Source organism: Diadema antillarum, unplaced genomic scaffold (genome assembly GCF_040938485.1).
Source record: "Diadema antillarum isolate AM-2024a unplaced genomic scaffold, OU_Dant_1.0 scf00000018, whole genome shotgun sequence".
Lineage (NCBI taxonomy): Eukaryota > Metazoa > Echinodermata > Echinoidea > Diadematoida > Diadematidae > Diadema > Diadema antillarum.
The window spans coordinates 923,989-938,350 of NW_027270907.1; the positions used below are offsets into that span (position 1 = coordinate 923,989).

The 14,362-nt window shown below is 38.8% G+C and overlaps 1 protein-coding gene across 1 annotated transcript in view; it reads right to left on the reverse strand.

Moving 5' to 3' along the window:
• Positions 1–14,362, reverse strand: part of LOC139727837 (sushi, von Willebrand factor type A, EGF and pentraxin domain-containing protein 1-like) — a 61,057-nt gene that overhangs the window by 11,465 nt on the left and 35,230 nt on the right. The window contains exons 11-21 of the mRNA XM_071638813.1: positions 13,553–13,851; positions 12,270–12,515; positions 11,787–11,916; positions 10,530–10,691; positions 8,459–8,620; positions 7,782–8,042; positions 5,333–5,487; positions 4,519–4,804; positions 2,533–2,803; positions 1,973–2,183; positions 207–357 (exon numbers count right to left, since the gene is read on the reverse strand). Of these exons, the coding sequence (XP_071494914.1) occupies positions 207–357; positions 1,973–2,183; positions 2,533–2,803; positions 4,519–4,804; positions 5,333–5,487; positions 7,782–8,042; positions 8,459–8,620; positions 10,530–10,691; positions 11,787–11,916; positions 12,270–12,515; positions 13,553–13,851 (2,334 nt within the window). The remainder of the gene's footprint in view (positions 1–206; positions 358–1,972; positions 2,184–2,532; positions 2,804–4,518; positions 4,805–5,332; positions 5,488–7,781; positions 8,043–8,458; positions 8,621–10,529; positions 10,692–11,786; positions 11,917–12,269; positions 12,516–13,552; positions 13,852–14,362) is intronic.

Genomic DNA, 14,362 nt, shown 5'->3' on the forward strand with positions numbered 1-14,362 from the left:
ACTTTGATATTTTCAACGGATTGATGGGTACATCACACTAGGTGTTTCTATCACAGATGTTCAAAGTAGATACTGCATATTTAAGCTAGTGTCAGAACAATAGGTCGTAGTTTTTCAGACAAGACTGATTTCGACAAAACAGTTCTTTGACATGACTGCAAAAACAGAAACGCGAACAGACACGCCACGGGATCTTAATATGTTACCCGAGCACTGTCGCGATGGGCTTTGGACCCGGACCTCGCCGTTGATTCCCGTCGACAGCTGAGCCCAGGACAGCACATTGCCGGTGGAAGAACACGAAGCGTTGAGATTAAGAATCTCGTCCAAGTCCATGGCGTAGTCCCACATATTAACCTAATGTGCGGAAATTACATTTGGCATCAATTGACTGAAGCAGTAAATCAGTAAAAGCGTTTAGGTATTTCGGTATGTAATCACGTCAGTATTCATGTGATTTCGTTAAATTAGCATGCTGTCTCATAAAATGGTTAATGTACATCTTCATCTTCAACGTGAGAACGTCAAACCGGCTGTTTAAAATAAGAAATATCTCCGAAGATAAACAAGCATTCAGCATGACGTAGTCCCACATATCAACCTAATATGCGGAAATGACATTTGACATCAGCACTTTACAGAAACACTAAATCAATATGTGTTTCGTTATTTCGGTATGTAATCACGTTTGCATTCATGTGATTTCATAAATTAGCTTGATGTCTAATAAAATGGTTAATGTACATCTTCATCTTCAACGTGAGAACGTCAAACCGGCTGTTTAAAATAAGAAATATTTCCGAAGATAAACAAGCATTCAGCACGCGGAATTATTTAAACACACAGTGAAAGGTAGCAGGAAATGGGACAATGAGTTCAAAGTCATGAGTTCTTAAAGGTCGGTCGATCCCATGTGCCCCCTTCGTTTGTAGTGGGGAACATTACAATACTTCATGTTGTCGTAGTAGAAGGAGAATAAGAGATACTGACTAATTTCTACAAATCTTAAGTTTATTCCATGCAACGTACACATTAGTATTTAAGAAAACTTCCTCTTTGATTCAAGGGGGCTCCTTTTGAATATGTAATCAAGATTGCAGTGAATCATTCCTTGCGATGTTGGGTAACTCTTCCGTTTGTTACAACGATACAGAAATCAAGATGAACAGCTAAATTTGGTGTCTGTGTTTTAAGGAGATATCAAGGAGTTGGAAAGCTGCCCTGCCCCATTTATTCGAGAACCACCGTTTACGTAACGAATTGTGTACAGGTTTATCACTGCTCTCTGTGTCTTTGGTACAAACACGGCCGAAGAATCTCGACTAGAGTCGACCGTTACCGATGAACGTACGCCTCGATGCACATAATAACCATTATTCTATGATAGGTGCTACCCATGAACGATATTGGGTCTTCACGTCACATATATGGCAAGCCAAATGTCCATAAATCGAAAAAAAAACCTATGTTTTCGAGAGAAACTCCATTTTTTGTGATAAACTTAGTGTTTTTTAGTTTATCGACCAATAAACTAGGTTTTACTGGCAATAAACCACGATAAACTCAGTTTATCACCTTTATGAGACATTTGGCTTGTCATATGATTACGTCCCATAAATTGAAAAATTCGGATTATTCACTGATAAATCAGTTTATAGGTAGATAGATTAGGTTTTCGATATAAAACTTTATCATGATAAACTCAGTTCTATCAATATATATATATATATATATATATATATATATATATATACTATTATGTATCTGGTATTGTCGACCGATAAACTAAGTTTTCCGTCAATTAGTTAAGTTTATCGATCTTAAAACTCAGTTTATGAGCACTAAACCGAGTTTATTGCCGATAAGCTTTGCTTTTCTCCTTTACGGGACATTTGGCTCGCCATAGAAGTAAGACATGATCCCAAGGGATGTTTTGAGGGATAACGAATATTTCCTAAGTTAATGTATTCACCTGTGTAATCGCTCCAAGGAATGACTCTTTTGGGACGTACGACCCGTTGTAACTGTCCTGCTCCTGCCCGACGACAAACATGCCACGCCCCCTGATAGGTCTTTTACTGGAGAGCCTCTTACCAGATGTCTCTAGTCTCCCGTCCAGATAAAGCGACCACGCCCCTTTATGATTCGACCAGGTGACGGTGATGAAATACCAGCGGTCATCTCTGAGAGAGATATTCAAGAGATAACACGACTCTGACCAATTTTTACAGAAAAATAATCTCAAACACCAAAAATGTATTTCCATGCAGGCTTATTTGGATGTCAAAGCAAGATGTCTCTACAATCTTAATGCACTGCAAACATGTGTACGAAAACTTAAGACCCTTGAAACTGAAAAATACGAAACATAATTAACATAGCAGCAAACGATTTTACCTGTAAGTATATATAATATATTTGTGCTAAATGGTCTTACCTAATGTATCCGTGCATAATACGATTTTGAAACAACCTATGATGTGATTGACTTCAATTTAAAATCATTCTTGACATGGCAAGCATGCAGCTTACTGATTCGCCGACACATAGGTCGCCACACTTTCCCCGTTCACGGAGAGGACGAAGTTGTTGTAATCTTGCAGCGTGAGGGCGTTGTCAACATCCTCTTCACCTTCCGCCCCTCTCACTGCATAGGAAATTGGTGTACCAAAATTGACCCGGTCCGACGTGCGCATCCAGAAGGCCAATGTGAATTCGAAGAGGTCTGGGAGGACGCCCTCTAATTCTGCTCTATTCACAGTTCTCACGGTGTCAAAATGAAGATCGTAATCTGACGAAAGTACTGAAAATAGAAATGGAGATAAGACAGTTTGGTCAGCCAAAATACTTGTTCTGAAATGTTTCTTCTTCTGAAGTTTTTAGTAATGAACTTCCTTTACTATCATGTAGAATAAAATTGTATTATTATAATGATTGGTAGTAGTAGTAGTAGTAGTATTCTACAGTGTAATAATAATAATTATGATAATTATTATTTCTATTATTATTACCATTGTAGTAATTATTGTTATTTCTATTATCATTATTATTATTATTATCATTATTGTTATTATTATTATCACTATTACCATTATTAATCATTCACTTATTCGACAAGGTAGTGACCAAAGGATGCATATCATAACCATTACAAACATAAAAAAAACAAGGATGAACATTACAAAGGGATACCCTATACTGTAAATGTAACTAAAAATGTAAATGAAAAAGGAATAGATGGTGACGACATGTGGGTTAGGGTGCACAAAATTATGGTTATTAATTTCTCGAAGGGCTAAATACTGTCGTGGTGTCTGATAGTATGTTTCATATGTGACCGTGCATCACAAAACGAACAAAAAGTCGCACACACTGATTTTGTGTGAGGACTAAAATGAAAGATGAAACGGGTCAAACGAGCCGATCTTGACTTTTTCATATTTTCTGAAAGAGCAAGTCTTCTTCTACCTTATGCTAAAATTTGGGATCATAAAATGGGCAGGCAAGTGTGTTTTTAGCAGTTCATCTCGAACATTTTTTGGCAGAATAGTGTGATTAAGTATTTCTTTAGAGTCCCCTTTTCATTTCTATAAAACCTTGTGCACACTTTTCATTTTCAACTCCTATAACTTTTGAAAGGATGATGCCACAACTTTGAAAGTTGGCATTAATTAAGGACAGAATGTGTTATAGAAGGCATGCTCGATTTCAGTTTAGTCTGATAATCCCTTCATTGTTGTTACTCCAGTGGTTTAAATCCTGTTTTTTGTCCCATTCATCACACAACCAGCACCGCTTGGTAAAGATTAAGCGCTTGAACAGACACTGTACTTCAGAGCCTCTTTTCTCAGTTCAACTTTTCCTGAGTGTGTGCTTTCTTTCAAATATTTAGATAGGTTAGGAGAGTCCATTTGAGTAATACATCATTTTAAAGCTTAAGGTCTGCTCTTTCAGAATATGCTCATAACTAAAATTTCATGTCTGGCGACTTTTTGTGTGTTTTGTGGTGCACGGTCACATATAGTATTGACTTCAAAACAGCTTGGTCCAATCGTTGTTAACCTAATCGAGAAATGCAACTATATCAGTGGGTATAGATTTTTCAGTGTTTGATACAAATATATTTCTTCAGGGATCATCATTATGCTTCTACACATTACTTTATATACTTTCAATGGCATTAGCAGTCCTTCATTCTGTTCCGTTAATTGCTATTCATCTATACACACACACACACCCACACACACATATATATTTATGTATATATATATATATATACAGATCACAATATTCAGTTAAAAGTCAAAGATAACGAAACGACTCTGCGATTCGTCTTCAGTAAACTGTGATTCGTCACCCGTAATTAGCAGACAAACGTAAACTGTGAGGCAACATACATTACGGCACTTAACTGTATTTGGCATCGGGTATAAAATGTATACAGGTTCTAATCATGGCTGCCTGTCACCTTGGCCTCCACATGAATACTTTTCGTCTCTATACTTTTTGCAACTGTACCTGTTTGGCAATGAACGCCATCAAAACCAAGTGGGCAGATGCAATGATAATCGTTGATGGCATCAATGCAGATTCCACCATTTTCACAGGTGACATTTCTTGTATGGCATTCGTCGATATTTACGTCACAGTTGTGACCTTCGAACCCAGGGGGACAGGCGCATGCGTAGCCGGTGTTTGATGAGGAGCAGGTAGCGTTGCCGTAGCACGGTGATGACACACAGTAATCCTTTATTAACTCACAGTAACGACCAGTGTATCCTAGCGGGCAGCAGCACATGAAGTTCTGCGATTTCAATGCAAAATATAAAGTAATTGATTTCACAAAGCTGCGGTGCCATTGACACGTGCAGCAAAGAAAGAAGATTCGGTGAAGTACAGTAAATCTAATTGTATCTATGCCCAGTTGGCGTACTGTACCATAACGGTTTACAAACTATAAAAATCTGTAATCTATTGGGCTTAAATGCATCGTTCTCTTTAGATAAGCCCTTCTTTTAGAATGAAATACGTGACTGAACGAAAGTACTTAGCTTTTATAGACAAAAGTATTTAACATGCAATATCCCACATCATTCTACCATACTTAAACCTGAACATGCCCGGTGTCTACTTTAACTTTGACTTTAACTACATGGTCAGCGTAATTCATGGTAAAATGCACATTAGAAATACAACAATGAAGATAAGTCTGTATTATAGATTGGCCCCATTCTTCTACTAATGTAACACAGACGACATCCGAATATTAAAATGAGATTTTTTTTTGTGAAGACAAGAATGTACAGCCTCCTGATTTGAGAGCAATCCTTACCGACTTGAGGTCTATGCAGGAGGCCCCATTCTGGCAAGGATCCGATGCACAATCAAAGAGATTAATCTGGCAGTGTTCGCCGGTGAAACCGTCCTGGCAACGACACGTGTAGGAGTCGATCCCATCGACACACGTTCCACCAAAGCGGCAATCAGCTGACCAAATAAGTAAGCAAATGCAAAAATGAGGCAGGCGTTTTTAGCATAAAAAGACTGAGATACTGCCCGACCTTGATTACCCGGTCATCTTTTATCCGGACCTCTCTATCATCCGGTCGTGTTCACGCTGTGAAAACGAAAAAAAGAGTGATTTCAATCTCAACTGGAACTCCTAAAGACTCACAAGATGTACCTACAATGTGATTTTAAGAAACTTTGGCAAATTCCAGATAATTCAACCCTAACTAGGCCGGGCTATTTAGGTAGTTGATAGAGCCGGGGGGGGGGGGGGGGCTCCCAGGCCCCCCCCCCCCCCCCCCCCATCCAGATCTCGGCCGTTGACCGCGCGATCGCGACGTAAATTGGCACACACATTGCCTATGATGTAATCTAAAATACCATGAAGTTAATTTTTTAAAAAAAAATCATCATTTATGCTAAATTATGCTAATTTATGCGTGATGATGCATAAAGTCAGACTATTGGTATAAATCACAAAATAAAGCTCAAAACAGGCACATTTTTTGTGTAAATATTCTTTTTCGTGTCCTTAGCAAATGTAATAAAAAAAATTGTGATATCAGAAAAAATTCTTAAGTATTTTATTGTTTTTTTGAATTTCTTATGTATTTCTTTGTTTTTTTTACTTTATATTTTTCATTGTCTTTTCGATGAAATTTGTCCGCGACATCGCTCCGAACAAGAAAATATGTTATTCATTGATTTTAATCAATAAAACACCAAAATAATCATGCTTTTATGAAATTTGCCAGTAAGCACAGTTTGCATTGAAATTGTACACGAATTAACGTTTTTGAGCAATTTTTGGTCTGACATGCATGTACATATTTATGCGTAACTTTGGAACCGCGCGCCCCGGCGTCGCAAATTTGGTGTCAAAAGATGCAGGAGACTCGAAAGAAAAAAGTCATGAAATGTCGCGGCGATAGCTTTTTGCGCTTGCGATACATCGCGCGGAACGTCGAGGGGGGGGGGGGGCCTCGGAGTCCCCCCCCCCCCCCCCCCCCCCGGCCTAGTTAGGGTCAAGTTATAATAGGCTAGAACAGAGTTACATGACTGTTGCGATGAACGCTATGTACCAACAGCATGTATAGCAGTATAGCTACTACTTTGTCGGTAGCTGCAGGCACATGTACATAACAAAACATTAATTGTCGCATATCAGGCCAGATTGCTTATCCGGACCGGCGGCAGTCCCGACATGTCCGGATAGCAGAGGTCGGAGTGTATATAGATTAGAGATTTTAATTTTTTTTCAGGTACAAGAGTGAATAAACGGCCTAGAATGCCAACACACTATAGGGCTTTTTACACTTGTGTTTCTTAACCCCGGACTTTCTCTGACCCAGGACTATCGTTAGTCCCGTACCAATTTTTTCAGCTTTTTACACTCGCCAATTAGTCCCGTACTATCTCTTGTCCGGGGCTAAGGAGAAAACTGACCTTTTTACACTCGTATTTCTTAGCCCCGGACTTTCCAAACCACATGAATATTCATAATTACGCTGTGTACTGTACACGTACACGCACGCACCGGCAGCACTTGATTGCCTCGTTTCTGATTGGTCAGTGAGGGTCGGACTTCGTCTCCGTCGCTTAGCCCAGGATTATTTTTTCGTTCTGTTTACACTCACTTGCTTGGCACCGCAATTGCGGTGCTAACCCTGCTATTTTGCAGGGCCAGATAGTACCGTACTATCGGTGGGGCTAGCCCACTTTGGCAAAAACGAGTGTAAACAGAAAGTGGGCTAAGGATAGTCCCGTACCAACGGTGGGGCTAAGGCCCCCCCTTAGCCCCACCGATAGTCCGGGGCTAAGCAAAAATTTACAAGTGTAAAAAGCCCTATTGTCATGAATGCATGGAAAGAACTATAAATGTTTCTGTCATTGCCACAGAGAGAATTGAATTAATACTGGTAAAAGCTTTGCTATTGCACTGCGCCTGAGAGAGAGAGAATAAAGGATACTGCCACCCTAACATACAAAATTTGACTCGGATGGTGACCTCAGCAAGGAAGGAAAGTAACTGAAAACTTGTAAACATGCTTGCAAACTGTAATATCATCCTCATTCCTGGGATTAATAGGAGAAAAATTATTCAAGAAATGAGAGTTCTTTACGCAATATGTTGGGCAAGGTATTTGTGTCGATGTGCGCTTGTGTAAGACTTGCGTTTGTCTGTGTTACTGTGTAAGAAAGTGAATGTGGATACAAAGAACGGATGAGGTCGATATGTTGTGGTATGACTTTTGAATGAAAATGGCTCTCACCTCCAAGGCAGTCGTCGGCATCGTTCTGACAGTTGACACCGTGGAATCCCGTAGGGCAACTACACTGGTAGCCGTTGACTAGATCCAAGCAAGTGCCTCCATTCAAACACGCGTCGTTGTTGTAGCACTCGTCGATGTTTACCTCGCAGTTCTGGCCGGTGTAGCCGGGTAGGCAGGCGCAGTGATACCCCTGTGGAAGATCCTCACACGTCGCTTCATTAAGACAGGGGTTGCGTCCGTTGAAGTCACACTCGTTGATAACTGGACAGGGCGAGTTGGTTCATTGAAAACGAATCATTTCAGCACGACGGGATAAGCGTATGTGAGTGTGATGGTGTAACTCACGTGTCCTTAGTCTGATATTTTGGGAAGTGGGTTCATAATCCACTGGCACGATATTATCTACTTGTACATCATGTCAATGCAATGCATTTCAATTCGTTCCTGATAAATAAGCCCGATATCTGACAAGAGAAGATATCTATTACCTCATCACACGTGTATTTCACTTCAATTCAGATCGATGTCAAACAATATTTAAATTGTATGTGCATTTACAAATTAGAAGAAACGAAAAATGAATATTTGAGAAAAGAAACAAAGAATCCTAGCGGAATTTGAATCGGTAAATATCTAAATCAAAAAGATTAAACAGACTAGCATCGTTTTCTTCAAACCTTGGCAATATTGAATAGCATGTGCTCCAGCTTTGTGAGTGAATGTGCCATCAGGGCAAGGTATGCACTCCGTCTGTTGGGAAGCTGGTTGGTACGAGCCCCGAGGGCATGGCGTGCAAGGGGCAAAGCCGGTGAGAGACGTAGAACCTCGTGGACAGATATCTGATGATGCAAAAGAAAAACAGTTTGATAACTTACTTCTGAAAACCCGTCCTTTTTCTATAATCAACCACCCGCCAGTTACTGTTTTGAGCGAATACCTTATTACATTATGACAACTTCAAATTTACCCGTTTAATTGTAAATATCAAGTAAGAATTAATCTCGCATCAGCATCTGGGAATCTACAACCTACAAGCAATGCTTCTATGTAGATTCCTCATATTTCACATGTTAAATTGTCTTAAACGCTGTACTTGACAATTCATCCATGCATTTGTATCGTTATGTTTATGGTTTAGTTATTTATTGAAGTGTGGAATATGGAACAATAAAAAATAAACGTTTTGATGTAAAGTCAAACCCGCCCATAATGTGGCCACCCACGGGGGACTGAAAAAAGGCGGCCGTTTATATTAACAGGCGACTGCCATACACAGGATCTTTAACATGGCTTTTTCTCTCGGGGGAATTGTTTTAAGTGACTGTATACGGCAGGTGACCGCTATTGGCAGATGGTAGCTAAGGCAGGTTTGACTGTATGTCATATTTTTGTCTAGTTAAGTAGAATTTAATTTCTTTCTTTGGTTACTCTCATTATCTCCTTTCCTTTCCTCTTTTCCCCAAATTGTTTTTGTTCTTGGAAACGTTTTACTAAGCGCGTGACAAATACAATGTATTACTCTCATAAATACTATTATCAGTGTCAGCATTATTGTTATCATTTCCATTCTTATCATAATCATTATGAGCATCATAATTATTGAGTGGATTTTCTATTGATGCTGCTTTCATTTTTATTGAAAACAAATACAGAAACGACGGCTACCTTACGACGTTCACATTTTGCTTTCATTGTCGGCGTCGCTTGTACCCCTTGATAAGATTGTACCCCTTAATAAGAGTATCCCTACAACTAAATACCCGAAGGCACCCGAGTACATTGTATGGCATGACGGTGTAAACCCAAGTATATAGATTTTCTCTGATCTTAAAATATTAATGATTACCAGGTCTATATCGGAAAAAAAAACACCTTCGAAGGATCCGGAAAAATCTAACAGGTAGAGGATTAAAAAGGGAGAGACGGCTTACGATTAATTTCGATACTCCTTAGGGCCGGGACATGATTTTGAAGGCAGATCTAAACAACGAGAGCAAAAATGATCAAGAGATTGCTACTGAAAATCAGGTTGAGAAGGTGATTAGTGTTTGTTACAATATGCGATATTCTATTTGTATTTTTCCTTTATCTTGCAATACATAATTTTAACTGTGTGTGATTTTTATTTTCCGGTATAACTTTATCATCATGCCATATATTCTCAATATCACTCTGGACTGACCCCTATGTATATATATATATATATATATATATATATATATATATATATATATATAAGTTGTGTGGTTACGTGTGTGTGCGTGTGTGTGTGTGTGTGTGTGTGTGTGATGGAAGTGAGGTAATTCATCAGCGTAGATACTCTCCACTTAGAGTAGCCATTTAATATGGGATCTTTCTTGGAGATGTGATTATCTTGATTATTTAATATTGCCGTAATGATAAAAAAAATTGCATAAGCTCCTATGTGGAGACATTCAAAATGACATTCAAAATGACATTGTACTGTACATGTATATCTAATAATAATGTTTGAATTGATTAAGATGTAAGTAGGAAAGTCTTGTATGTCAGTATTGTCTGGGGCAAATTATTATTTTTTATAGGGTCCCATTTTTTCTCTTATTTTCTTTTTTTCTATTTACAACAACAACATCAAGAACAACAACATTAACAACAAAAATACACATTTTGCCACATTATGTAGATAGCCCTGTACGGGACTGACTCTAATGGGGGTTTAGTTATCATGCCGAACGAAAAAAAAAGGCAAACCATTGGGAGCAGTACCTGTACAGTGATCCATGGAAGAGGCACCGACTGTCCAGGTGGTTAGACCATCCGGGCAGGCCATGCAAGACGTGCTACCGCGATGCGGCTGGTACGAGCCCTTGGGACATGCAGTGCACGATTTGATTCCCGTCCTCGAAAAGGTACCTGGCTGACACACGGCTGCGGGATACAATTTGGAGGAGACATTGGACAGGAAAATAATGATTTTATTTCGCAAATAGACTAGCCAATATGGTGGTACGAAGTGTACGTCGAAATTTGAGAGCCTTCTTCGAGAGACAGGCTTGGTAAACACATTTGAATGATTATAAGCATTTGATATGAAATCAGGCCAGACAAAATATTATTTAGACCAAAATTTGTTACTAAAAGCAGGAAACGTTTTTCCAGGAGCCTGCCATGATATGATATAGTAACAACTATATTCCAAGTACTGACACGCATTCAATGGGACAATGAACACTGAATAGATTGTTTATGAGAAGAAACAAAGAATACTCATAAAGTACAGTCCACTGAGAACTGGCCTATTATCATTCCTATTTCACAGCAATAAATAATGCCATGGATTTCTTATTGAGTGTATGTTCAGATGTTTGCATGATGTAAATCACTATTTGCGTTTCGGTACACCGCTGCGAAAATATTCTGTTTCTTCTTTTTTTTTTCCCTTTTCCTTGAACTGCTCAGCAAACGGCCGCTGGCAGAATGATAACGACCTAGTATTCCTTTTTCTACTGAGCTGGACAACAATCAAGATACTTAGTGTTGCAACATTACGCATGATTATAAAGGGTTGTCATGGAATGGGGGGGGGGGGAGTTTCGACATGGACACTGGTAATGATGAATAGTTTGATGAATATTTTTATTAAGATATCAGCATCATCCTCGTATCCCGGGGACTCGTCTTGCGAAAGAAAAAAGAGAAGAAAACGCCATGCATGTTCATTGCAGTCATGTTCAAGTCTCTGTTATGAGGAGAGCATCACGATTCATATGCCTTGGTTTCAGGCATTAGTTATTCCCTTGTCTTTGGCTTGTTTGACCTCTTAGCATTATTCTCATCTGGAAATCATAAAATTGATTTAAAAAAATGATATCTACAGAGCGACCCCCTTCATGTGAACAGCATTTTAACTTTCTCTATTGTTTACATTAACATGGAACTAGCTGCTATATTGCATTTGGAAACGCAGCCTTTTATTTGTGTTGAGTGAATATTCGAATGAATCAACTCTAATTTCTTCCCAACCTTTGCACTTTTTAGCCGTTCTGCTTCCCGCTGCGGCCGTTGAAGTTCCCTCGGGACAGCTGAGGCACTCAGTCCGACCGTACTCGCCTTGATAAGTTCCCTCGGGACATCTCTCGCAGGTATCAGATGTCTGGTTGTGTCTTGTTCCCGGTGTGCACGGCACTTTACACACGTACACACGCACACACACACACACACACACGTGAGCAAAGCACAACAACACACAAACACAAACACACAGAGACGCAAGCAAAAGAGAACAGGAAAAACAGATGATTCATTTTTACTATTTCTACACAGTTGAAACTTTTTTTCTAATTATCAATACGCAAGTACATAATGCATGTTGTATGTCAAAAATGCATTCCCATCATAGATTGCGTACACATTTCATGGATGCATGACATCGGCCACTACTTCTAAAAATTAGGTTTGAGAAATATTGATTTGCCATTGCGTCAAAAAGACTTCGACAGACCGTACCCCCTGCTTGTAAAAGTAATAGAAGAAGATTCTGGTCTTACAGCACGAGTCATTCGATGAAACCAAGCCGGGATCACAGGGGACTGAGTAATATTCCCCGACGGTGAATGTTTCTACCGCGGGCAATAACGGGACGTCGTCCAGTGTAACAGTGAAGTTCCCGGACGTCACCAAATCTTGTATCGACGAAACGAGGGAGTCCAAAGCAGCTCGATTATCCAAGTTCGGCAGCTCTGTGGGTGCATCCTAGATAGACAGATGTTTAATACCAAGCACTGTGTTATGTCTTCGTCTACTTCTGTAACATTCGGCAACCAACTACTTAATGATAATCAATGTACATGCCAAACATGTTTTGACTGATATTTCTTCCAAATTGATTATTTACCTGGAACTTATCTGTACATTTCCTTTGAAAAATTAGAAATGCACAGTAGTACAGGGAAAGATTCTTGCCTTTCTCGGCTGACAGGTACATTCGTTATTTCCTGGCGCATAGTTAATTGCAATCGTCCGTTCAATTCACTGTAAGCTATAAGAATATTAGTGAAGATAAGATATAGCACACTTTATAAGCATCTGTCGCTGGTTGTCAAATCACGCAATAATTCCGCGATCTTGACCGTAATTATCGCACTTAGAAAATAAAACATCAAATTAACCATTGTCAGCCAAGCATCGAAGTTTTGCCAGGATATCTGAAATGCCATCGCTTTGAATTTCAATTCACATTTTGAGCAAAAACATAAAAGATTGGTGATGTGATACTGCTGGCATAATTAAGTCATTTACGAAGTGCCTTGAACCCGATTACGATGCGACCTGGAAGCGTCATGATGGCTGAATAAAGTATTGTAATGAAATCCTATGATCCCTTTAGCGACCAACAAACATGCTCTCCTAAATGGTATATCTTGAATACATCTTTCATTGTATGTATGTATGTATGTATATATATATATATATATATATATATATATGTATACATTTGAATGTATATATATATATACATATATATATACATATATATTCATATTCATTTCAATTGCAATTTATATCTGCAACTTTTTTTTTTTCAAGAATACAATGTACAAAGAAACTGGTATTATAGGATTTTCTGAGAAAACTTAATTTTTTTCTGATGAATTCAATAGATCGTTTAGAAATGAAATAAAGCACATTGCTGCATTTTCTTGTCCATACAATGTCCCAGTTTATAACATGTTATAACGACTGTCCCAAGCCCTGCAAACATTTGAATTTATAAAAACCTGTTGAAGTACCTCGTCCACGTTTGCGAAGTTTGTGTTTGACGTCACAGATGACGTGAAAGTCAATGTTAATATGTCATCAGTGTTCGCCTGTCGTCTGCGTCGATTGTGTTGGCCACACGTGATATTAAGATCCCCAAAATCGCAGACGACGTGAGGACCACAGGACGTGTTAATTGTTCCAAGTTCTGACAACAAATCGTGGAAGTATTCTCCGAATTTTTCCGTAATGATATCCAAAGACGCACGTTTACATTTGCCGCGGTAAAACTGGACCGACAGTCGAACTTCCGCTGTCTTAGCTCGCGATTCTGGGAAAAATAAAGCGCAAGAGCACTGTCAAACGTAACTTGATTTTTATTTGTTTTTGTACTAGATTTTCTCTCTTTTGAAAAGAAGAGAGGATTAAAAGTCATTATTTTCTGATATCAGGATTTCAGGTTTACGAGAATCTTTTTTTTTTTTCATCGTATTTTTGGCAATTTTGCTTTTGATCTATCCAAAAAAAAAATATTTTGAATGGTCAAATCTTCGAATTATCACGGTATATAGAAAAAATACCGTACGCATATAGTACTATTTGTATCCACAGGCCACGTCTTACCTCCCTGGCCTGACTAAGTATTTATTTTATGTGGATGAGAGTTCATTGAAAAATTGAAATGTATACTGGTCACGTGCTGGTAGGTGAAATGAAATCCTACTACCACTTGAGACAGGTATTCGTAAAACTCGCTATAAATTATCAATATATGTCATTTGTACATCTTTATCTATTAGAAAGAAAAAAAAAGGAAAAGATGAAAACAATGCATTCATTTA